Source organism: Poecile atricapillus, chromosome W (genome assembly GCF_030490865.1).
Source record: "Poecile atricapillus isolate bPoeAtr1 chromosome W, bPoeAtr1.hap1, whole genome shotgun sequence".
Lineage (NCBI taxonomy): Eukaryota > Metazoa > Chordata > Aves > Passeriformes > Paridae > Poecile > Poecile atricapillus.
Window position 1 is genome coordinate 21,378,285 of NC_081288.1, and position 25,005 is coordinate 21,403,289.

Consider the following 25,005-nt stretch of genomic DNA (forward strand, 5'->3'; position numbering starts at 1 on the left):
TAAACCCTCCAGAGCTAAGTTTTAATTGAAAATATTCTCCACATTACCAGTTCCTATAATCCCACGAATCATCTACCACAGCCTCGTGATCTTATGGATGACACTTCAGTCTCCATGAGAGGATGCTGGAAGAACCCATTCTTTCCACATCTCACAATAAAATCCTGATACTGTTAAATCTGAAGATCACACCTGAAGAAGTAGTAAGTATAAAAACCCCAAACCAATACCATCCATCTGGAATCTGCCCTTCCCTCCATCTCCCAAGGCCATGACTAATCCTACCAGTCAGCTTTCCCACGACAGCTCAGTATTAGTACACTCAATCTGCCAGAAAAGACAGACATAGATACATACTTTTCCCATCCTGTTTGTTTGTATATAAATGCTTAGCCTGAAGGAAGCAAAACCCTATTTTGCCTGAAACTCACTTCTGAGAGCGAAGGTCTGATCAGGCAACAGTTGAAGAATCCCAGAAGATGTGGCAAAACTGATTGTAAAGTCATACTGAAATAAAGCACGCTTTGGATTAAACGTCATTTTACTGGGATCTTCAAACCTCCTGCAGGCACTCAGACTGGTCTGGTTTTAGCCCATTTTAACAGCCTAGCACTGACCACTTCAAAACTCTTATTAAGCTGGTGAAAAATACACCCTAAGCTCTACTTGCTAAACACTACCAAGCTGCTCGTCAGCCTTCACCAAAATGACAGAGAAATAAAGAGTGATCGTCCCTGTGTGAGCTACAAGCTTTGCCCCAGCCTCGCTGAGGTGGCAAACCCTGCTGGCTTGCTCCTGTTCACACAGACCTGCACATGCTCAATAACACCATTGATTTTGTTTGTGCAGGCAGAGAGAATCCAATTTTAAAAAGCCACATTGATTCCCACCCATTAAAAACAGAGCAAGCTGCAGCATTTGCTAAATGGATAGAAAAAGACTGAGGTCAGGATGGAGGGGTGGGAATAATGTCATTACACTGAGCTCATTCTGAAGGACAGAGAATTATAAAAGCAGACAATAAAATAGTAACCATTTGACTTTTTATTATTTGCTGTAGTTTCTAAATTACAAAAGTAGCGAGTGAACAACCAGGGAGTGCCCTGTGACAAGGGATGCACAACAGAAGGCATCCTAGAGCACGGAGCTGTGATTAGTTGCATTTGGAGCATGAGGACACACGCACACAGCGAAAGAGGGCACAGACACAGGAACTGAGAGAGAAGTCCTGAGACTATCTGTGAGGATCCTGTCTGCTTTTCAGTTCTTTGTTTTAGCACATTAAACAAACAGAGCCATCACACAGGTCACCGAGGACCTTCCTTCTGCAACTGTGGCCCCAGCTGCACCGCACACAAAAACTATTATTATTCTCTAATGGCTGGCACCTTTTGGACAACAATTCAGTGTTTTGGGGTGGGTTTTTTCCCCTCCTTTTGTGCAGTGCCACTTAGTCTTTTGCTTCATTTTATGCTTTATTTGCACACTCTTGAAATCTTCATGTAGTGACTAAAAATTCATGAGGCAGCCTTAAGTAGGAGCCCCCGCTTCCCTCCCTCCCTCCCCTTTTCCTACCCATAGCAGGCGGCTGAGGAGGTACTGGGCATATATTGGTGCTGCCGCAGCAGCAGGGGGGTGGGAGAAGCTGTGGATGCTGACAGAGATGGTGCTGCAGCCCTGGGGGTGCCTCCTCATCCTGCATCTGGGAGCAAAGGGTGCAGACAGTGCTGGGCACAGAGGCTCATCCATGCCCAGCAAGCACATCCCAGAGCAGAGACGCCCCATGCTCAATGTGCTGGCTGGGCTTCAGCTGCACGCCATGCACTGCCCGACCACGAGCCTGCCCGCGTGCTGCACAGCAGTCATTCATCTCTTCAACTTCAGCAATGCCAACAGGCAAGTGCTTGCTAGCATTAGTGAGGCTTTCATAATTGGTCCCAGCTGGTTAGTTGTAACACGCCTTGTTGTTGAGCAACTACCTAGTAACGCTGTCAGACATCCCCTGGTTGCATAAGGAGGGTTAGCATCTTTATTAATTACGGGCTGCCACCAGCTTGTGTCACTCTCCACAGATAAGAAAGCCTTTAAGCTCCTGGTCAGTCAAGGCCTCCTTGGAAAATCTTGTGCCAGCTTCAAGCAAAGCAAGCTCAGGCTGTGGCCACGGCAGCCTCCTGCCCGTGCTAACAGGGTTCCTGCTCCCCTCTGGCAGCCGCGGGGGCTGCTGCCAATGCCAGCTGCTTGCCAGCTCTCTGGCCACCGCGTGGGCGTGCGGGAGCCCTGGCTCACTGCGAGGCACGTGGGCATGCCCAGAGCATGGCAGACGTGGCCAAGCATCGTGCAGAGATGTACCCCAGAGCCTGGCCACGCTGCCCACCAACGCCACCACAGCAGCAACTCCTGTAGCGTGCCACAGCTCCGAAACGCCGGGCGAGGCAATGCAGGATCGGGCAAATGCACCCTTCCTGCTGGAGAAGGAAGAAACCAGCAATGTGCATCTCTCAAAAGGCAAAAGCGTGGAGGAAATATCATGGAAGTGGCCATTTCACAAGATACTTGAGCATACCTGTGGCTCTAAAAACCTCAAAGTTTGCAACCAACCCCACTCCCCGCAGCCCTCGCTTGGCATGTGGTTTGATCTTGTGTGATACAGCAAGTCAGGGACATTTTCTGCCAAAAACCAAGCACCGTGCTCTTCCTTCTGTGCTGTCACTGGGCTGTTGTGACAGCCCCCTTACAAAAGCAGTGACAAGAGTTATATCCTGCACACAGAATTCTTACACAACTTCAAATGTCATTTTGTGGGCAGTAATCAGAACCTGTAGCCCGAGGCTAAGGTAAAAGCTGTGAGTGTGTCTAGGAGCTAGAACTCAACAGCTGCTCAAAAGCACACACCTTGAACTGGAAATGAACCTCCTCAAATCCCATGGAAGACCAAACCACAGGCTGGGGCTGCAAGGAGTGGTCTGTTTGGCTGTGTCGGCTGCCTAGAGCAACTCTGACCTTTGCCATCCTCTGTTTTCATCTGAGCCAACCTCTCATATCCTGGGTTTGCTGCTGATTTTTCTCTCTCCAACTTCTACTTTGGCTGCCCTTCAGAGCCTGAGATGAGCATCAAGGTACTAGGAAAAGATCCTCACAATGTACATGGGGCAGACACTGCTGCACTTCTAGAGCTGCTGGAAAAGCAGCTGCCAATTCCTCCCTTCTCTGATGAGGGGTCTGAAGGCTTGGGTTTGTTCAAGGGCCACTCAACAGCAGCTCCCCACCAAAGTGGCACAGGGTGGGGGCTGCCAGCTGTGTCTTGATACTTGGCTGCCACACACTGCAGACAGATCCTTTTCCCAAGACATGACCTGTCTCCCCGTGCACACCCAATACCTCCAACAACCACAGGCAGACAGCAAATCCACTGCAACACCTCATGCTCATCACTGCCATTTCCCATCTGAGCAGCAATTCAATACATTTTCACATTACCCATGCCTCTGAAAGCCAAGAGGGCCATTCATACAAACTTAATCTTAGTTACTCTTGCTGGATCATAGGTACTGATGCTGGAAGGTAATTCTCTAAATCCAATGTAAATGTTTAAAGTTTATTCCCAAAGGATTTATGTAGACATAAACATACAGATTAAAAACAAGCAAGACGTCGGGAGCTTTTTACTACCTTCTAAAGTAGCCAGGCACATGGATATTTTATCTCTCCTTCTGGATCTGCTTTCTTCCAACGGCACAGTTCAGAGACTTCATACAGATCAGAGGCAGAGTTCAGGCTAGCACTGACAATTTCATTAGAAGAAGAAAAAAAAAAAAAAAAAAGATAGAATTGTGTTTTCTTATGTTCTCTGCTCTTTTATTGCTATTTTCAAAATGAAGAACAGACCCTACCAAAGTGCTAAGGGCTGAAAACATAACTCTAAATGATACAGGAAATCCAACTTTGTGCCAATCCATTTTTATCCTCTCTTTGTGGCCATAACAAAGCCGAGAACAAGAGCTAAACAATGGAGAAAAAAGAATAATTTCAACATAATTTTTTTGCTGAAAGTAACATCAGCGACAATAACAAGAATCCATTCAAAAGACAGAATGTTATCTTCCAACACAGTTAACATGCCTTTCTTTCTGTCACTCATTATATATCTTACACATCAAGCTGTACCTTGACCTCCTTACAAAGGAATACATTTGGAGCCACCACATCCCTGTACCCATATTGGCAATGCTAAGTGAAATCCAGCCCATAGTGCCATTCTCTTCCCTGCTCCCTCATGCACCTGCCAAGAGGAGATAGGTTATCAAATGAACCTCCAGAAAAGCATTTCCAGAAACAGCAATATGACTACATCCTGCTCTTGCCTGTGCTCATGCAGCCCTTCAGAATCCAGTCCACTAATTTAACAGGCTAACAATGACATGAGCTGAATTTTTGACAACTATGGGGATGAGATCACTTAGATAAGCTTTTATTTCTGATAAAGGCCATCACCATTACTTCTTTTTACCTACTGAAATCAACTGGCAATATTTCATCATTAACTGCTTAGCACAGTAGCCAGCAAATTCATATAGTCTCAGCTGAACCTGTTTACATTTCAGATTTCATCTGCCTCTCTTAATACTTTTGTGAGCATCAAAGAAATACTCCATTTTCCTCTTGGATGACTATTCTATGTTTGCAGTCTCCCACTGGCAAGCAAAACACTCTTAAGACTAAATATATTGAAACTTTTCTTAACTCATCAGATGCTCCTTCCACCCCCCTCCCAGACATGGAGTGCAGAGCTCTGCATGGAAGCAACTTTTGGAAACACAAATTCTTACCCTGGTGAATCCAAAAAAGGCCATCAGCTTTCCTTCTGTACACCAGCTGTCACATTAACACGTGTGCTACCCCTCATTGTCATATGTACTGTTATACCCTAATACTCTTTTGTTTAAGGGCCTCAGCCACAAAAATCTTTGTGCATGAGATGCTGTAAACACAGGAAGCAGAGCATTCCAAGAGAACAGCACAAGGTGAATGGTACAGACACCTACATCTAGACTGGAGAGTACAGGCAGAAAACATGGTCTTGCTCAGCAGTATTGCCACAAGCCAACCACCCATCCTATGTGCAGTTAAAACAACTCAGTGCAGTACAGCTCCTCCTGATGTCAAGTTAACTGAAACACTGCTAACTTCTCCTTCTCTGCCTCTATGTGAGCACAAGCATCAGCTGCTAGAACACACAATTCTCCTTATCCTTTAAAGGCTTCAGCTGGTGACATTCCTGTGCTCAAAAGCTGTTTAAGACACTAGCATTATCTGAAAACTGCACCAAAGGTAGAAATTCAGTGATGACGCTATAAAACTTTTGGCACTTTTCATGTCTTATCAGACCTGGGGTATTACACTTGCTCTTGGGAACTTCTGCTTCAAATCAGCTACAAATGGCACTGGTTGACAAAAAGCAAAATAATGAAACGGAGTTTACCCAACTCTCTGAAGTGCACAATTTTCAATTCAGAGTCACTTGAGTTAGATTCAGGACAATTCCCCCACATCTACTCTGCCTCTCTCCCTGAGCAGAAGCCTTTGGAGACAAACACCAGATCTGGTAGTGGTAGAAGTCTGCTACTCTCTGGCTAATGCAAACCAGAAAAAGCAGGGACAGAACCTGGATGTTCACCCAAGTACTGGTTCCATGCAGTCACAAAGGCAGAATAAAGGTAAAACAAAAAATTAAAGGTAAAGCAAAATGACTCATGTCTGTGTAAGTAAAACAATGTCTGCAATTACTTTTGTCCTTAAGTAAGCAAAAAACAAAGGTCAAGCTGCCACTCAGGGACTCACAGGTTACTTTCCAGCCCATCGCAGGAGAGGGATGCTGTCCTGTTTGGTTCTCTGGCCTTGAAAGTCTCCAAATAGCAAGAAGCTGAAACTTCATCTTTCCTCCCACACCTTTCCTTATGTGGGAAGCAGCAACTTCCAGGTAACCACGGTCTGTAAGAGGATTCCTCTTCTGCCCCTCCCCTTTCTCAGTTCCTAAAGCCACTTCCCTTTTACTTCTTTCTCTTTGAACTGTGAATCTCTCACAGTGTGTGTGTGTGTGTATATATAAATATATATCTTTATCTATATATACACACATTCTGCATTTCTTTTTTCCTTGTAAAGCACCACAGAACAACTCCTGTATGATCTTGCCTAAAAAGGCAAAGGACGTTTCCTTGACCTTCCTTCTTAAACAGGTAACAGCCGTGGCTACAACTCAGCCTAAGTCAGGCCACAAGATTAGTGTTTTTCAAGCAAGATAACCACTCTCAACTGCTTGAAAGTAACTCCTGTTCCCCAGCATGACCTGGAGAAGGAGGTAGCTACTGAGCCCCCACCTGAGAATAAGGTGCATTTACATAAGCTTAGGCTAATTTGAGGCATCAGTGCAGCAAATGGCTTGAGAAGGTAGAAACTGAGGACTGGAGTCATGTCATTCAGGGGTCTGAAGCTGGGGAATGTATAACCCCATACTAAATGTCGCATCTTCAGGTAATTTTTCTCTTCTGGTAATGATAATAACTCATTCATTTATAAACCAACACCAGTCACTTTTCTAACCTCATTGCTAATGAGCAGCAGAGCAGAAATACTTTCTAACCAGAAAACGCTCTTCAGTGTAATACAGCTTTCCAGTACCGCTGTGCTGGGGCCTAGAACTTGTGAAGCTAATGAATGCACAGACACAGTAAGCTTCCTCCATGTTACATTTACATCTCTTGCCTGCACTGAGCAAATGTACGGGGGGAGGTAAAAACCTGATAGGATTTAAATACACGGTACTTGAGCAAAGTATCCCTGAAATCCTGTGCAAACTGTGTTGTTAATGCTTTTTCATACTCAGGAGAGGATGAGGAATCTCACTGCTCATAATTCTTTTATTTTCACACTTGGAGCACCGAACTCATCCCAACAGCCCCTCACCTCTCCTCATTTTGCTTCTCAGCAGCCACCTCTGCCCTTGGCCAGCTACTGCCCTGACCCAAATACGCATTGAAATAAATGTAGGAAGTCACAGAAAATGCTGCTAGTGTGTAAGTGTGACTGCAGTGCACTCTCCTTCACTGGCCATCTATTGTTGGAGTAACATCTGTGGGTCACCACACCACTGCTCCTTATGAGCTGCTGCCGCTGTTTTGTCACCGGAGATGAAGAGCACCCTCTCCCTGCTCTGCTTCCTTTGCACTTGGTGAGGAAGTGACTTGAGTGGGAGGAGAGAAAGAAGGGCAAACACAAAACCACAGAAGTGAGCCACTAGAAGCAGAGACAGAACTTTATGCTTTTCATACACGGGCAAACAGCCGGCTCTGATTGCATCTGGCTCTTGCTGTAGCCCTGCAAATTGTGCCTTCACTCTCATTGTCGCTGCAGCTGCCTGTCACCGCACTGAGCTTGGTTACATCCCAGCCCCGAGCTGGGCACAGGTATCTATACCAAAACACTGTGTGTCTTTTATGTAGCACAGAGATGGAGTCTGAAGTGCTACAGCCAATAGCTGCTATGGGAGGGTTTTGATTTCTTGTAGGTAAGTAGTTCTTTTTAAGTAAAACAACCTGGCTATTTGTACCTGTTTCAGGCTTGCCCTGGTACAGTAAATACAAGAGTGACCTTGATTTTTCACATCATTTCACCAGGCTGCAGCCTTAAGAGGACTTACTGTGCTTAGAAAGCTTAAGAGAAGAAAAATAGACAGCAGAAATCCTGTGACAGGCTTGTTTTGGTGGTGATGAGAGAGAAACAGTAGCAGGAGAAGAAATGAAAAAGAAAAAAACATAAACCAAACACCTGTAGCCAACCCACTGATGCCTCGGGAGGCTACCTGGAACAGAGGCAAGACAGTGTTAAAGGAATAAAGTAGGTATTTATTAAAGAGGCCTTCAAAGGATAAACTTTGGGCACTACAAGAGCCCAGCCATGGCTCCACCCCAGATGGACCCAAGGTGGATGACAGGTCATGAGTCTTCACACTTTTATATAAAAGTTTTGGTCCATTTACATATTGGGGTTAATTGTCCAATTACAGCTTCAGGTTATGAAGTCCCATCCTCCTAGATTGCTCTCCTCAATTTGCTGTTGTTTATATTGTTTTGGGCCTCAAGCTGCAATGGTCTCCTTGGTTCTCAGGCTGGAAAAGGATTGTTTTGTCAAGCTAAGCTGTGAAGAGAGCTTGCTAACACTCTGTATGAAGTTCAGAGTTACACACTAATGCAGTAAAGAATCTGGGAAACATGAAAGCTGAAACTTAAGGCATCACTACCAGTGGGGAGAGTGTGACTTCCAAACCACTCCCTGATCCCCACAGTGTTACTGAAATTACTCTGAGAGAGAGTACAAAGAAGGGATTAGTTTAGGATTCTCTGCTGGGTTTGAAAGAAGGCTTGTGATGTTCGTGTTATCATGATGACTTCAGGCGGCAGTGCAAGGACTGGTAACACGTGTTATTTGCACACTGCCTTCCTCTCTGCAAGCCCTGAAAGCAAGCACGTGGGAACTCCACCTTAGCCCCATTTGAAGAGTTATTTGTTTCCGAACTGTAAGGTACTGCTTTTGGGGAGGTCAGCCCCAGGCGTGGGACTGTGTGGCACTGGGTGGTGCAAACATCCACAGAGGGAAGGTTTTGCTTAAATGGGTAAGTTATGGAGTAGAGGGGGTAGAGGGAAAGGGGAATACAGTTCTAAAATCATATCCCTCTGGAGGTGATGTGGAGAAGGATGAGGTGTGTTCCCTCTGTTTGGGCAGTTTGTGTCAGAGCTGGTGGTTGACTGCTGAGCCCTGGTCAACAGCCACATCAGCAGTTCTGCTCCTGCTTCTGTTCCCTGCCTGCACAGCACTGCCTGGGTTGTGGGAAGTGCCCCTGAGGGTGAATGGGGCTGATTGCATCCAGAGACCTGCCATTCCTTTTGTGGGGATCACTGATGAGTTTAAAAGCCGCAGCAGCCTTGGGAAAATTACGTTTACCTTTCTTTCCCCAAGTTTTGTTTGCTCTTTTACACCAGAACCAGAGCCCCTCACCTGAGGGGTGGCACCAGCTGATGGAAGAACAGTGCTTCCAAGCCTGGTACCTGCCTCTGGCTGCTGCTCACATACTCATCTCTGATCCAAAACACCCTTAATGAATTGATCCCTGCCCGTGGACACACAAGTTCCTTCCTTTCCAGCCACCAAGACAAAACTGACACCTGCAGGAGTAATTGCTGTCAGTGCCCCATCTTTGCCATATAGCATCTGTTTCCAGAGAGAGGAGAGGGGACTGAAAGGATTGGCTCAGCATTCAGCTGCAATGTTTGATTTTCCACCTCTCAGACACAGATGAGGTAAAAGGAAACAGCATGAGACTTCTCCCTTCCTTGGTCTACCAGAGACTTCTCTTTGCTGGAGAATGGCTCCCTGTCAGGTTCCTTGCAAACAGCCCTTTGTTGCAAGTCTTCTTGGGCCCAGAGGCACGTAACTGGGCATATTTTATCCACTTGGTTAATAAATAAACAAACTCTCCTGTGACAGACAGTCCTTCTGACTCCACACAGGGACGCAGGGCTCCTCTCGGAGCCAGGCCAGCATCACGAGCTGGAGCTGGGCAGGAAGGTGCTGTGGTGGCACAAGGAAAGGGGCACAAGCTTTGTGAACATAAGGAGGAGCTGACATGTTTGCTCAGAGAAAAATAAAAAATACTTAGGGAAATAGTAAGAAGGTTTCAGCAGAGAAAACACTAGGGAAGGTCTAGTCTGAGGAGATTGTTTTGGCTGAAATACAGGCTTTTCTGTTTTAAATTAGACCCCAGGTAGGGAGTACAGACACTGAATCTCCTGTTGGATGCACCATGAGCACAATGTTGGTTTACCATTCCTTCCCCAGGGTGATTTACACACAAAGGAACTAGGAAAGAGCTGTTTTTGCTTGTGTTCTGTAAAACCAAAAAACCAACCCAGCCTGACTATCCCAAAAGTGGGCCAAAGAAAAAAACTTTCAGCTAAATGTCTCTTGCTTTCCAAGACTTGGTAGTCTGGGTACAATAAAGCTGAGATTCATTGAATCCCGATGTTGGTTTTGAAAAAAAAATCCTGCTGCATTTTGATTCTGAAAAAAATCAACTTCAAATTCCAAGGGTCCTTAGGAAAGAAATTAACAACTGCTTAAAATAGTATAGCTTGAAGTCTGCTTTTCTCCACAAAGTCTTCTGCAATGTTTTGCCAGTTTTGCAAGCCTGCAGTCCTACCAGGTGTGATCATCACCACTTGGACTTCAGCAGTGAACTTTGTGGTTTCACTCCAGTCCCCACAAGAACCTTTCCTCCTCAATCCATCCTGCTCTTTACCTTGGAGAGGCAGAGTCAGTAAAGCAGTGAATGTTGCATGTAGGAGTGAAACAGACTGGTAGAGCAATGTGGCTCCCACAGCTGCAAATGCAGTCAAATCTGAGATAGAGATGTTTTTGCAAGTCCAGAATGGCAAAAATTTTGAAATATAAGTGCATTACACTGTTATACAAGGACATAGAAGGTGCCAATTCATTGAGTAAACAAAAAAGCATAGCCTATCCCTGTGTCATTACACCTGCCTCATTTAAAGGGCAGTTTTGACCAGAATGACACATTTGTGAGTCACACAATGGGGAACAGGTTGTGACTTTGCTCAGAAATCTACCTTGTTTTGGCTTGTAGTCAGCAGGGCTGAAAGACCGATACCTGTCACGGCACAATGTCCATGTGTGGCAAGACTGATCCAGTTTAGCCCCCTGCATTCCCTCAGGACCTGCACTCACCCAGCTAAGCATGTAGAGCCAGTTAAAAACCACGCCTGCACACTCTGTATGGGTGGTTGATAACATGCAGGTAGCCTTTATGCATGCATATTTTCTTGCAGTGTCTGAAACCAGACTGATAAACACCTCTTCAAACTGGTATTCAGCTTCATTCTCTGTTATCCAAACATTTCATCAAAGGCCACTTACCTACAAAGCAGACATCTCAACCCAAGCCAGACAAGCCACATACCTAAAGCTTTTTGAAAACAAGGAACCAAACATGAATTTATTCGCTAATAGTGGAGGGGTGACAGCCGTTATTTTATATCTGCAATATTTTGCTAATTCTGAAAGACTTAAATCTCATAAGATGATTACACCATTAATTAGCAAAACACTATCATCTCCCAAGGTGCCACCACAGCAGCTGTTTCAGCTGAACAGCAAAGAAAAGCCAAGAGGGCAAGGTAACAAACTTGTGGTGCCCCCATGAGCTGCCCAGCTGCTTCAAGCACCCCCGTGCTGCCACCCCATGATAGGGAAGAGCTCTCGTTCCAACAAGGGACAACCTCAACTCTCCCTCTGCCACCCCAGCCTCCCAGAGGGCAGTACCCCCTCTTCCACATGGGTGCATGAATGGGGGCTCTAACAAAGGGGCCATCTGTTGGAGCCTGAGCCCTGTATTTCTCAGGATGTGGGTTTTCTCAAGGAGCTGTTCATACACAGCTGATCAACCCAGAAGAGATCTCTCTGGTCATTCATTCCTCTGACCCTCTGCAAAATGGAGATCACAAAAACTATCTCAATGATCTCCCATTCCGTTCTCCGTGGCAGGCACTGGAGACACAAGGGCACTGCCCTCCCAGAGAGGGATTCTTGGCAGCAGGGGCGTTCCTGCACTGCTCACCTTAGGCTGCCATGTTCTGCCTCCCACGGGCTCCCTACAGTTAGGAGAATGATCTCCAGAGTACCACTTGTGGCAGCAGATCTAGCTTGGAGGAGGCTGTGTCCTCTTAAGAGGGTTGGGAGCTAAATTCTGCTGGACTAAAGACATTTTGATACCATTTTTGATATTTTTCATCCTCCTCTGTCACCTCAATACAATTACCACCCTTCCAGAGAGCACTGGCTTCGAAATATCCCTGGTGAGACAGAGACAGTTCTGGGATTGGGGCACCCAGCGAGGGCCCCTGAGCAGTGCCAGCAGTACAAGAGCAAGTCTGCCCACCATTCTTCCCACAAGAAACAGGGCTGAGGGATCCTGCTCATCTTCAGAGCACGTCACACGGCAGCAAAGGCAAATCACCCATGGAAAGCCTGCAAGCAGCCATGGAGCTCTCTTGGCTTTATGCTGGGTTTTGCAGATTCAGGTCAAGAAAAAGCACAGAGTTTGTTTAAAGACATTTTATCTTCCACCTTCGGGAGAAGAAAATGAGCCTATCATTTACAGGAGGAAAGGCCTTAAATTGCTCTAAGATGGAGCAAGATCCCACACACCTTTCAGTCCTTCAAAGGATTTGGCCATCACGTTCTCAAAAGAAGTGATAGGAAAAAGAAAAAGCAAGTTGTTAATAAAATATGGAGACAATTTAGGAATTTTCTTGTGAAAGTCCATGATAAAAAACCTCCAGCTGAGATCCAGCCTCTACTTTATATTCCCCTGTGCTCTGCTTCATCTTTCCATAAATGCATGGGGCACAGGGCTTCTGTCACACCTTTGGCATGACTGCTTAAGAGTCTGAGAGGTTTTACTAGTCTGAGGAAGCTTTTCCTTTGCATGCAACTTAAATGTGCCATTTCTTGAAGTCATCCCCTTGTCTTTTATACTCTAGCAAGCAGAACAAGTGTAAATTAAATGGAAGACACATGAAATCTTTATAAAGCCCAGTGTCTCCCCTAGCATGAAAGTTCATTCACTTTAGAGTGGAAGAGGTCTTTACTCTGTGCTGTATTTTCCCCATCAGAAAATGAAGAACATAAATTTTCCTCATGACTTGAATTTAGCTTAATCAGCAGCCCCCTGCTGATTTAATTCAACCCAATGAGATTTTTCTCTTTTCTTTTCTTCCTGGTGAGCTGCTGTCCCTTTTCCCCTCCTCCCACCAATTCAGGCATGGAAAACAAGGGAGGAATTAGACAGACAGAACTTATTATCTATGAAGCTGCAACTTCAGACTGGGCAGGAATAACATTTAAATATAAAAAAGCAAATTTTATCAAGCCTTTTCCTCCCCAGAGACTGCCATGAAAATATTCCTTGTTTGTCACTGAGAATGAACCATTTTTCTCTTTCATTTCTGCTTTCTGTCACATATTTCATTTTGGCTGCCCCTTCTGTCTTTCAGCTAGGGACCTAGGCTGCTAACACAGAATCACAGGTAACTCAACAACAAAATGCCTGTATTATCTTTCTTTTTTTTTTGTTTCCTAGTCTGTCAGGTAATTGCAACTCTAAAAGCTTTTGCATATTTACCACAGAAACATGTCTATCCTGGAGGATGGGACTGTCATCAGGTAGAATATCTTATTTAATAAGCTTCTTCTGAGGTATAAACTAGGGCTGGGGATTTTTTCCTGGCCTCCTTCAGAGCAAAGGACAAGCTGATAAAGATCAGCTGCTGCAGTGCTACGCTGTCAAAATTCCTGTTCCTGTGAAAATTAACTCTCTCCAAGCTCAGAGTTCAGGTAGGCTTTGCCACCATGAAATTTATGAAGTAGGAAAAGGGTCTGTTATCAACTCACATTGGTTTTTCATCCCCAGTCCTCCCCATGTATAGGACAGATTTCTATTTACAAACAGATCAACTGCCCTGCTTTTCTGTAACCCATCTGATGAGCTGTGGATGCTGCCAGGACTGATTTTCATTAAATCAGTAATGAAGAAGGATCAGATTTTCTCTCTTTGCCCCTGTTTCACAGAAGTACAACAACAAAAATGTGGTCTGAACATTTCTAAATTCAGCTGTTATCTAAAGCCAAATTCCCTTCACCCCCTTCACGATTTCCCCCCACCCCTGAAGCAGCAGTAGAAGTGCTTTTCTCGGTCCCTAGGATGCTGAATCAAGCTGACTGGTACCAAAGAGAGGGTCTGAGAACATCTACAAGAGAGACTTTGTGTCTCGGAGTCAAGACAGAGGGCAAGGATGCCCTGCCAGGGGTTATGAAAAGAGGCTGCTCTGCTCAAACTGTTCAACAGGCTGAAGAGGGATATCTGGATATCTGGTTCACACACTTCACTTCAGGCACACCTATGCTGAGGTCACAACTCCCTCCTGGCACATAACAAAGGACTGTGAGTGGGAATCAACAGACTACAACTGGTCCTCAGTCCAACACCAAATCACTAACATTACTTGCCTGAAGGAGAGCTGACAAGAGCCAGCCAGAAGATCCCATAGACTCAGAGCCTGTGGGAAAACTAATCACTGACAAAACATCTTCTGCATCCATACAGTTTTCCTGTGGGCCAACCTTACACTCGTTATGTCCCTCGTTTCGTATATGAGTACCAACTGGAAGACACATTTGAAATATGGATTGATTGTTGAGGTTAAAGGTTAAAGATTAACCCTAATTCTGAAACCAAGAACCTATATCATTGACTTGGAATGAAAACAGTTCCAGAGAGAACAAACTGATAGAAGTAAAAGACTTTCTAAATTGTAACTGGAAAACTCTATTTTTACAACACTTTATTATTATTTACAAACTTACAATGGTTTTCAATGCAAGTAAATGCCAAGAGGTTAGGACATTATTTTTTCTTATCATCCACAAGCCATCTTAAGATCCATCTCTGTTTAGAATTAAGGGATGACTCTCATCCGTTTAAGTGAATGTAAGAAAATTCCCACAGGTAAAATACTTCCAGTAGTGTTACATGAGCCCAGTCTCTTACCTGTAGTATCTGGATTGAAGGTAAGTAGAACACACAGCTTTGGACACATGGCTAGCTGAACCAAAGTCTATGACCTTGACCCTATACGGCTGTCGGGATGGGTCTACCAGCATGATGTTCTCTGGTTTGAGATCAGCATGAATCAGTCCCAGGCTTTTCAGCTTCATTAGGGCAGTTGCTACCTGCTGGAGAATTGGTCGAATGTACTTAAGGGGCAAGGGACTGAATTTATTTTGTTTTAAGAAATCATAGAGGTTCTGCTCCAACATTTCAAATACCAAGCATGTGTGATTCTTGTGCTGGAAGCATTCGTAAGCACGGACAAAGTTGTAGTCATCCGCGCTTTCTGTGCTCAGCCGAGCCAGGATGCTCACTTCAATCTGGCCTTGCCGGGCGTAAGAAGGGTGGTTTTTTAGGATCTTGATAGCCACAATCTCATTAGTGCCACGTTTCCAGCATTTGACTACTTGTCCGAAGGTTCCACGGCCAAGAAACTCTAACACTTCGTACGTGTTGGTCATGGAACAGAGCACCTCATGTTGGACCAGCTGGTAATCCCCTTCACTGTTGGAACCACTGTTTTTGGAAGTGGCCGTGGAGGTGGTGGCGGTGGCTACAGTGGCCCCACTGGCATTGTTCTGAATCATTGGCGGATGCTCCTCGATAATCTGCACGCTGCTTGTGTTCTCGATCTCCTCACTCTTGCGCTTAAGTCCACATTTTTGGTAGGTGTCCAGAAGGCTCACAGTGCTGCGACGCATCAGGTTGTGTGGCCCGCCCAGTGTTTGCCCAGACACTGCAACCACACCAGAAGTGCTGTTGGCCGATGTAACCACAATGTGCCCCGTGCTTGCTGGGAAGATGATGGTCTGCTCGTAAGGGATGCTCGGATTGGGGATCTGGAGGGAGGCGTTGACGGCTGCTGCGGCGGCTGCTTGGGAGGACTGCACGTTCTTGCTCTGGTTGTAGACTTTGCTGTGTGTGCCGTACCCAGTCATATCCCAGTTCGAACTCGGCTCCACTTTCAGTTTCTTCACGCTACAGAAGGCACTTGACTGAAGGGTATGAGGAGAGAAAACTTGCACATGCGAGGCCATACCTGCAATACAACATCAGAGTGAAACCACAGTTGTCAAGATGCCTTCCCCAGCTTTTTTCATTTGCTCAGTGGCAGGAAAGGGAAATGGGATACAGGCTTCAGATACATCACATGCACACACACAAAAAGCAGGTTCTTCCAGATATGTGTATTTGACACAAATAAAATATTACACTCTAAAATAAATGCTTACCCCGGGTTGAACTATACTGACAACATTCAAGATTTCTGCTCTCTTGCTCTCCCCCTTTTCATTTTTAATAACAGGAATGTACATGTTATTTTTACCTCCTCTGCCTAAAGAGACTCCTATTCCCATTGTCTCCAGGAATATATCTATCTCTCTGGAAAACTCATGTCAAATACTGCAAAGTGTTCTGACTACAGAAGCCAAATCTCAAATCCTCAGACTCATCCAATCTTAAACACTTTGGTGGATCCGACTTAAGCCCCCCGCTTATTCCCATAAAACCACTGTGTAGCTTCTGGCCTGCACAGAGTGAAGATGGGACCAGGAGATGATACACTGTGAGCAAATGGAGGTGCATAGATAAAGCTGAGGAGCCGGAACAGAAGAAGATGATGTTTCAGATTGCTTGCCAAGTCTGTGAGTGGGAAATGTGCACAATGCTAGTCTGTGCTCAGGGACACTGGAGATGGGAGTTACACAACATGAGCTTCACTGTGTGCTCTCAGTGCTCCTGAGATTTATAAATCTGCAAGATTTATAAAATTGTGTTCATCTATTCTTATTCACAGAGACAATACCACCACTGGAAAGCAGATCCCTTGGAAATGAACAGCATTGTTTATGAAGCAACATACACATTAGCGTGTTGCAGAATTAGCTCCTAATACAGCTTTATTTTTACAGGAAAGACAAAAACCTATTTTAATGCAAGCTTATTTGGTTTCAGAAGAGTTAATGATCTTCTAAATCTTAAAAAAAACCACCACAGACCACCAAAAAACAACCCCACAACCTCATAACAAAAGTGAAAATCATGCATCACTGAGACAGACTTACTGAAGGATTCTGAGTAATATTCCACTGAAACAGAAAATGTGCCTATTCAGAGAAAAAAGATGTGGTGCATGGAGAAGAGGACAGCTAAGTCCTGACTTGCTGCCAGCTTTCCCTGCCCAGGGTAGGGATAGTACTGCTGGGGCAAACATTTTGTGAAGAACACAAATCCGTGGGGACTTCTGGGGAAGGAATCAGCACCCAGCAGAAGTTAGAGCAGAAAGGCACAGCCTCCTTCACCCTTCTATCTGTCATCAGTGTTTCTTTTTAATAAACCAGAATGACTAGGGAAGAAAAGGACAATATGCTGAGCTGGCACCATTGTTGAATTATTAAGCACAAACATAACCTTGACTTGTTTTCAACTTAAAAAAGTTAAAAGCTGAATGAACGCTTCAGTAACAAAACCACAACAAACTCTGCAGCGCACATGGAGGACTTCTTCATGTGGAGGTGTGACAGTATTTGACTCGGTCTCCTCATACTTCACTAGTCCATGTTCCTCTTCAGGAGATTTCCTGGAGCTCATGTGTACACAGACACACTCACAAACATGCACACACACACTGACACATTCATGTAGAAAAATATGGATGTCACTCCACACTCACAAAGCTCAGTAGTCAAGTTAAAAAATCTAAATACACCCAACACTCTTTTTCCAGTTAATTCCCAGCAGCCCAAAGGACAGGAGTGGCTCAGGAGAGGGGTGCTCTGGTGAGCCAAAACCTACCATGAGTAACTACTCAGAAGTAACAGGCCGAGCAATCTCTCCACTTTGCTTCAACACCCCTGCCTTCACCCCTGCCACAGTGATGAATCTATGAGGATGGAGCAGACACAGAACAAAACCCCTTCAGGACACATGGGGAAACCCTCAGCTGGGCTTGAACACTGCACACAAAACCCCACTGAACCCAGTCTAGCAATGAAGCCCTGCAAACCATAGTGTGCTGCCCTCTGCAGACACGACCCCTGTCTCTAAGTGGATTTATGATTGTTTGCTGTAGTTCCTTTTAACTCCATTACCCTCTGCTCCCCCAACCTCCTGGGCAGCAATTTCCAAGGTCCCTGCAGCTGGGTACTCAGATGCCCTCCAGCTCCTTGCCCCACTCAGTACCTTCTCTCCTCTCTCCTTTCCACAGGGCAATGATGCTGTCACGAATGCCACGGCACGTGGCAGGCGGTGAGCTCGGAGAACCACAGCAGTGCTACTCAGCTTGTCATCCTGGACACAAAGATCGTGTGTGAGTGAGCCAAAACCATGTTTGTTTTTCCACTGATTAAGAAGAATCACGGTGTTCCTTCTAGTACAGTACTGACCTGCCTGGAGAGAGGGGGTGGTTTGATATATGTTTTCCCCCTGGACACAAATAATGTGGCAGATGTAATTGGTAATATATTGTGGACCTAGCAGAGGTGTAATTTATAGTTTTATGGCTTTCATTCCATGGTGTGCTTGAGCAATCTCTCTTAGTAGAAAATAAAAAGGGAAAAAATGACTGACGCAGAACAAGGAGAGACGTTCTTCTCGCACGCTCCTCTAAAGATAACACCAAAAGACTGAGGCATAGCAAATTAAAGTCAAGGATGTGAAGCGCAGCAGCTGCAACTTTCTCAGTGCCACTGTAAAAATGAGGATAATCGCCACCATTAAGGGACAGGCTTTCAACTGGTGCAAACTGGCAGAGCTCCACTTGATATCAGCTGACGCTAAAAACAAGGTCAGCAGTCACTCAACATTGTCAATGTCAGATGGCTGCCTGTGCCCTTTGGTGAAACGAGTTGTTGTTAGGGACTGGTTTCCACATCAACAGCCAGCCCCTTGCTGTCCCTGAAACACTGCTGGCAGCCCCAGCAGAGGACAGGAACAGGGGATAAACACTGACTCACCCTGGTACCCCAAAAATGGAGGGGAGAAGGAAGCAGTGGTTCTGTGGATAAAGCGAAGACTTTGGACGCTTCTGCTGCCAGTGCTGCCCTCCTCAGAGGTTACATCTCATCACAGAAATTTTTGCCCCTAAAAAAAGAACTATGAAATCTTCTTCCTTACATCCAAAATTATTTTCTCATGATTGAGGTTTTAAGGGCACGCATTGTAAGGAAAATAACTGAGTGAGTTCTTCGGCATAGTCCGATACCAAGAAATTACAGGCTGATTGACAGCTTGGTGATGGGAAAAGGCGGCTTCTGCAGCAAAGTAATTTTTATTGCAAATTTTCCTGTGCAGTTAATGCGAGAAAAACACAATCCTAAATTTCCTGAGGAGACAATAAAACTGTGCTGGTGGCATGTTGTTCCTTTAAAAAGGATTTTTGCTCCATGGCAATAGCAGGACTAGTAATAAATGTGAATAAAAGTTGGATGGTTTTGTTACAGGAATCAAACTCCTCATTACAGCCTGTAAGATGATTTACACCTTCAGCCTTTTGACTACACAGGCTGACAAGAGCTTGCCACAATGTCCATGAGGAAACAAGCCAGCAGCAATGAGATGATCCATGCCAGCCAAGCCAGTGGCACCAACGTCTCAGAGACAGTGGGAATGTCCCCAGGGAGCATTCTTGCTCCTGGGGTCTTGGAAAGACAGAGGGACCATAAGCTGCAGAGGGATGTTTCACTTGGGAAAAGTTCTCTTAACCCCCCATTCACAGGTCTGACAAGAAACCTACTGTGCAGGGCTGAACCGCTCATATCACTTCCCTTCTCTGCAGGAAGATCCTAGCAGTCACCTTTCTGCATTTTGTGTGGAATGCCCAAGGCTGGCACCTGGCTTCTCCGCTTTCTGCACTCCTTTGCCAGGAGTGGAGCAGGTGAGGATACTTGGGGTGAGCAGCTTCACCCACCAAGCATTCCTGCTCAACTGAAGCCCAGCTCAGCAGCCCCACCTACACCACAAAAAGCTTAGGCTGGACTAAGCCAAGTTGCAGTTCCAACTGAGCTGGTGCAAGGCAGGCCCCTATTAGCCAGCCAGGATGCCACAACAGCTAAATGCATGTCCTGAAGAGTAAAAATCTAAGTTTTATATCACCCCTGAGCACAGCGAATCTCTGGGCTGGGAGCAGAATCAGAGCTGGGCACCATGCATTAAATAAAATTGATAGTTCCTTTCTTTAATAATGAGTTTAGTGTAGTCATTTAAAGCTCTCACAAAACTGACAGTAACTGGATTTAATGGGGCCTTCCCTGTCCTTGATACGACTCACATAACTCCCCATAGCATCTCCATGAGCTGAAGTAGGTAGGGTGCAGCCAGGGGACAGTGTTAAAACAGCTGGAATGACTTCTATTAAAAGATTTGAGGTTTTTTGTTCCTGAGAACTCCTCCCACGTCAGCTTTCACTTAATAATAATTTAGCAGGTGCTATTTACAATTCAGATGGCCCTCTTCTGCATGCACACACAAATCACGCAGTCGACTCACTTGTACTTCTAGCAGATTTCAGGAAAGCAAATGAGGTTAAATTCCCTATCCACCCACGTCACCCCAAAGGGCAAAAAATACACTCTGGGGACTAAAGAAGGAACAGTTTGAAAGTCACTGATGTTTTCTTCTGGTTTACTCCCAGCCCTTACTGCTGATTTTTAAGTGTGGCCTTTGGGGTGGCAAGAGACCAAGCCAGTGCCCTGTATTAGGTAGGAAGTCAGACCTTCTGCAGTACCTGCAGAGCTGCCAGTGCTCTGTAACCAGAGGCTGCTTCCTGGCTGCTGCCACAACGACAGTGCCTGCTTGAAAAATACTGTAGAAAGCACATGGCGTGTGTTCAGCATATAAATGATGCTCGCAAGACAATACTGAAATAAGTATCTTCCACTTCTCCCCAGAGAGGCACAAGCCTGCAAACCCATGTACACGCCCAGGCTGAGAAGGCAATGAAAAGGGGATCTGCCAGGTATGGCTAATGCATTGCACTTTTAAAATAGCTGTGTCTCAAGCACAGCACTCTTCTTCACAGTGGCCTCTGTGTGGCTCCTTTTGAGGCATTGTCCCCAGCAGCACTGCACTCTCAGAACCTCCTGAAAATTTATGTCCCTGGAGGTATACAAATTCTTTCCCTTGTGATACTGAATGTTTGGATACAAACTCGAAGTAGAGTTCAGACCTCAACAGCCTCAGATCCTTCCTGTTCTTGGTGAGCCTAAGATGTCAAGGGGGCCTTAGTTTCAGGTGAAAATTTCCCTGCTTTCCTGTTCTGCCTTTCCTGTCCTGCTAGTAAAACTGTCTCAGCCTAATTAGCAGTTTCCTAAATGTAGTGCATAGCAGTTCTCAGAGATGGAAGATGTGACAGAGCACGTCCCCTGCACTGCTCCAGACCTGGATTCACACGGCTCCTACGTACCATGTTTGATCCATGCCTTATGGTCAAATGAAAAGGGAGACTTCCCAATGCACAGAGTAGCAATAAACAAAACCAATGGACAAAGCCAAGCATCCATCTCCTTCCCTCTCATCCCCACCCAAAAAGCACAGCCCTCCCGTGCAATGGCCAGGCCACTCTCATCATCATCACCTTCAAATCCCTTATTTCCCTGCCACCCCAACTGCCCTCCTACATATCCCTCTGCTGCATTTATAGCATATACAACCCTGCCTCCTGTTTCATTCTGCACATCATGACTTTCCTTTATAGGTATGATGAAAATTATCAACCAGGACTTACTTAGTACTCTTGAGCATGGAGGTGGTGTAGGCAGTTACTTCCTATCATGGCCTGCTCAGGTTATTTTGGCATGTGGCTCAGAATACTGCTGTTTTTCCTCACAAACCATCTTTATTCCCTTTGTCACTCTCCCTTTAACTCCTTAAATCCAAGGCATATTGTCTGCTGGCTACAGAAAGCTTTCTTAGCTGTAATTTAGAAATATAACAAGTCTTGTTCATCCTTTTGGTGTAGGCTCAGGGGCAAAGAGCCTGAATAACAACCTGTAGGCTCTTCTGACATATCCCTGGTTTTAGACACATGAAGCAAAATCTCAGGGACAAATACATACATTTACATTTGAATACTTTATTACACCTCAGTGCAAGATTCTTTCAGGGTCACCTCCATCTCCTACTGGAATGAACTGCATTAATGACAAGAGATATTACAGATTATCTCAGTTAATCACATGACTAGTTTACGTTTTATGTTATAGTTAATTAATTATGCAACACCTGAGAACACAGGTTAAAATATACCTCACCCAGAGGCTGCCCCATCACTTCCCTGTAGATGCTACAATAACTGGACCTGACACCAATTTCGAGATCTTGGTGGGAGAAGGTCCAGCAGTCCAGTCCGTGCTCTCCTGAACTGAAAGATAACTCCTAGATACCTTCTTACTGGAAAAATCAGCACAGTTGGGATTGCACAAAACTTCTCTTCAGGATACCTCAGTGTTACTGCATGGAAATCAAATGAAGACAGCAAGTGAATACAATTTAATAGTCTACAGCCTCGACAAATCAGAGCCAGGCCCCAGTAAGTAAACCCCCTTCAGCATATCTGTCAAAGCTGACAGAGAGACTGTCACCTCTACAGAAATCATGAAATGAGGCTGCAAACACCCTACCAAGACGTAAAGTGCTCTCCAGACATAAAGTGAGAAACCTGGGAGTCTGTGGTGCCCATGTCAGGTCTCTGGGGCTTGAGAAGGCAGATCACAGCCCTGCTAGATGTACCTTGCTGAGCTACAGTCCTCCAAGCCAGGGGAACTTCTGGAGTCCCAAGAACAAAATGAAGTGTGAACAATAAAGGTGGAGGCAGGGGCAGCACCTGAAAGCCTTCAAGGTCTACATGAGTGTGTGAAGGAACTTTTGCACAATGTAGGCATAAAGACATCTTAGGTCTCAGTGAAGTCAGGAAGAAGCTTTACAACCCAATGATCAGTACTCCCAAGGGCCTCAGGGGAGAAGAAAGTCTGCTTGGGAGTAAGAGATGGGATGAGAAAGAAAGAACAGGAAGAAAGATGAAATCAGACAGGTGGGATTGACAGAATCCCTGCTTTGAAGCTTTATCTTTGGAGGACACTGAAGGATGTCTAACAAATGCTTTGCTGAAGAAATCCCTCTTTCAGATTTCTTGGAGAGAGGCCCAGCAGAGCTGAGGCAAGTGTGGAATGCTTGGCTGGGGCTGTGCTGCAGGCTGCTGGGGAACCCACGAGCAGCACCACGTCTGTTTAAAGAGCTGAAGACTGCGGCAACACCCACAGCACCACTTAAAATGAGGCATGACATGATGAGGCTCCTATAATGCCATGCTTGAATGAGCTCCTGAAGCACTGGGTATGGCCAGAGGAGATGGGGAAAGCAAGCTACCAAGGAATGTTTCCTCATCCTCAAATCAAAATGGAGCCAGATGAGGCCAAAAGCAGTTGCTCACATCTATGTGCCAGGTAGGACTGTTTGGCAACATCATATGTGTTCTGGGCACCTTCCTCCTTCCCATCTGTCCTCCACTGTCACAAAGTGGAACAAACAGTAACCACAGCACTTCTACAGCACCCAAAGCTCCCTCTGTAGAACTGTACAAGACAGTCTCTGCAGTAAATGTGAAACTGGCCATAGCTTGCCTTGTAGTCCAGCTTAATGTCTGGATCCCTACATTTAACCTCCAAACAGGTCTATAAGGCAGGAGCCTCTAGATTACAACAAGCTCCATCTCTGATTGCTACCTGCTAAGGGGGTTACATCCTGAAAGCAGAACTGAAAGATGGATGATCTTGGCATGGATCTGCCTTCGAGGCAGCATGGCTCAAGTCACTGCTGTTTCATCTTCCAAACAGGGGTTGACCACAGTACCCCATCCTACAGGGGAAAGAGAGGACTTTTTCAACTTTCCTGACCCCAGACTTCACTGACCATCCTACCTGGCCCTCCATTACCTTAGGTCCTGGAAAAGGGTACCAAGGTCTCTCAAAAAAGAACCAAAATGAATTAGTTTTCTTTTGCTGTTCTGGTTGTGCCCTCCCCTCACCCATACAGCACTGGCATATTTGTGGCTTCCCACAATTGCCTAGTGGAAAGGATATTTTGGCTTTTTCTACAATGGCTGTCTCCCCACCTGGATGACTTTCCACCTGTAAATGTTAACTTTGTAATGTCAATGACTCCAACTGGCCTGCAAGTATGGTGAAACCACAGGGAATGCCTGGCACCTTGCATACCTTGTTAGAAACACTACATGTGAAGGCAAGACATGGGCAAGGCTCACTGCAGTCTCTGGCTGAGCCCCTCACTCCCACAGGATTTTTTCCTAAGTGGTTTTTTTGCGAAGAGGCCACTGCATGACATTCAGCCCCTGCTTTGTTTATGAAATCTGAAACTCAGACCAAGCACTAGCTGGGCTGAAAACATCAGTTTTCCTATTCATAAGGTCCCTTCCTTCATTTGATTCCCATCAGGATACAGACCTGTTGGAGAGAAACAAGCCCCTGGTGAGGTCTGAAGGGAATACACAGGATCTGGCCTGCAAAGGAAGATGAAGATGAAGATGCAAGGAGAAAGGCAGGGAAGCTGGGCACAGGGCTTCTGCAAAAGCAGAAAATGGAGACAGACTGATCTGTTGACCTCCTGACGGCCATATACCACCTTCAAGTAAGAATGACCAAACACAGGACCTACAGCATTCTCAAACATTGAGGGTGTGGGGTGTTTTAGGAAATGAAGAGAAAGGATAGTGCAGGTTGATCACCTGACCTCCAGTTTAAGGAGGTACAACTCTGTAAATAACCCACCTTCACATCATCACACAAATACAGACCCGACCGGCACAGAGAAAAGCCTTCAGTTCCTCAAGGAAACACCTGCAGCATTTTTCAACATGTCTTCCAGATTTTAGGGCAAAGAAAACATCCCCAAAGTTATGGCCAAACACTCAGAAACCTTTTCTTGCTGTCACCTGTGGCTTTTGGTTTGCATTCCAAAGCAGGACTATAAACCCAGAAATGCATGATGTGAAATGGGCCATGAGCCGGGACCAGAACAGGCACAGCAGGACTGAGCCAGCTGGCCCAAAGCAAAAATCACCATGGAAACACAGGGTGCAGGATTTGGATGTGGACTCATTTCTCCCCTAAACAGCTGTCTGTCTTGGTCCATTCACCTTTGAGAGTGGCTCTCGTATGAGACCACAGTGATAGGGAGCTGCTGCAGCCTCCATGAGAACACAGTGTGTTGACAGGTTTATCCATGGGAACCAATGATTCTGTTTGCTATATTTG

General features: G+C 45.5%; 1 protein-coding gene across 3 annotated transcripts in view; it reads right to left on the reverse strand.

Annotated features, from left to right (window-relative positions):
- Positions 1-25,005, reverse strand: part of LOC131592431 (homeodomain-interacting protein kinase 2) — a 143,364-nt gene that overhangs the window by 79,609 nt on the left and 38,750 nt on the right. For all 3 annotated transcript variants that reach the window (XM_058863932.1, XM_058863929.1, XM_058863930.1), the window contains exon 2: positions 14,678-15,776. In XM_058863932.1, coding sequence (XP_058719915.1) covers positions 14,678-15,776 — 1,099 coding nt within the window. The remainder of the gene's footprint in view (positions 1-14,677; positions 15,777-25,005) is intronic.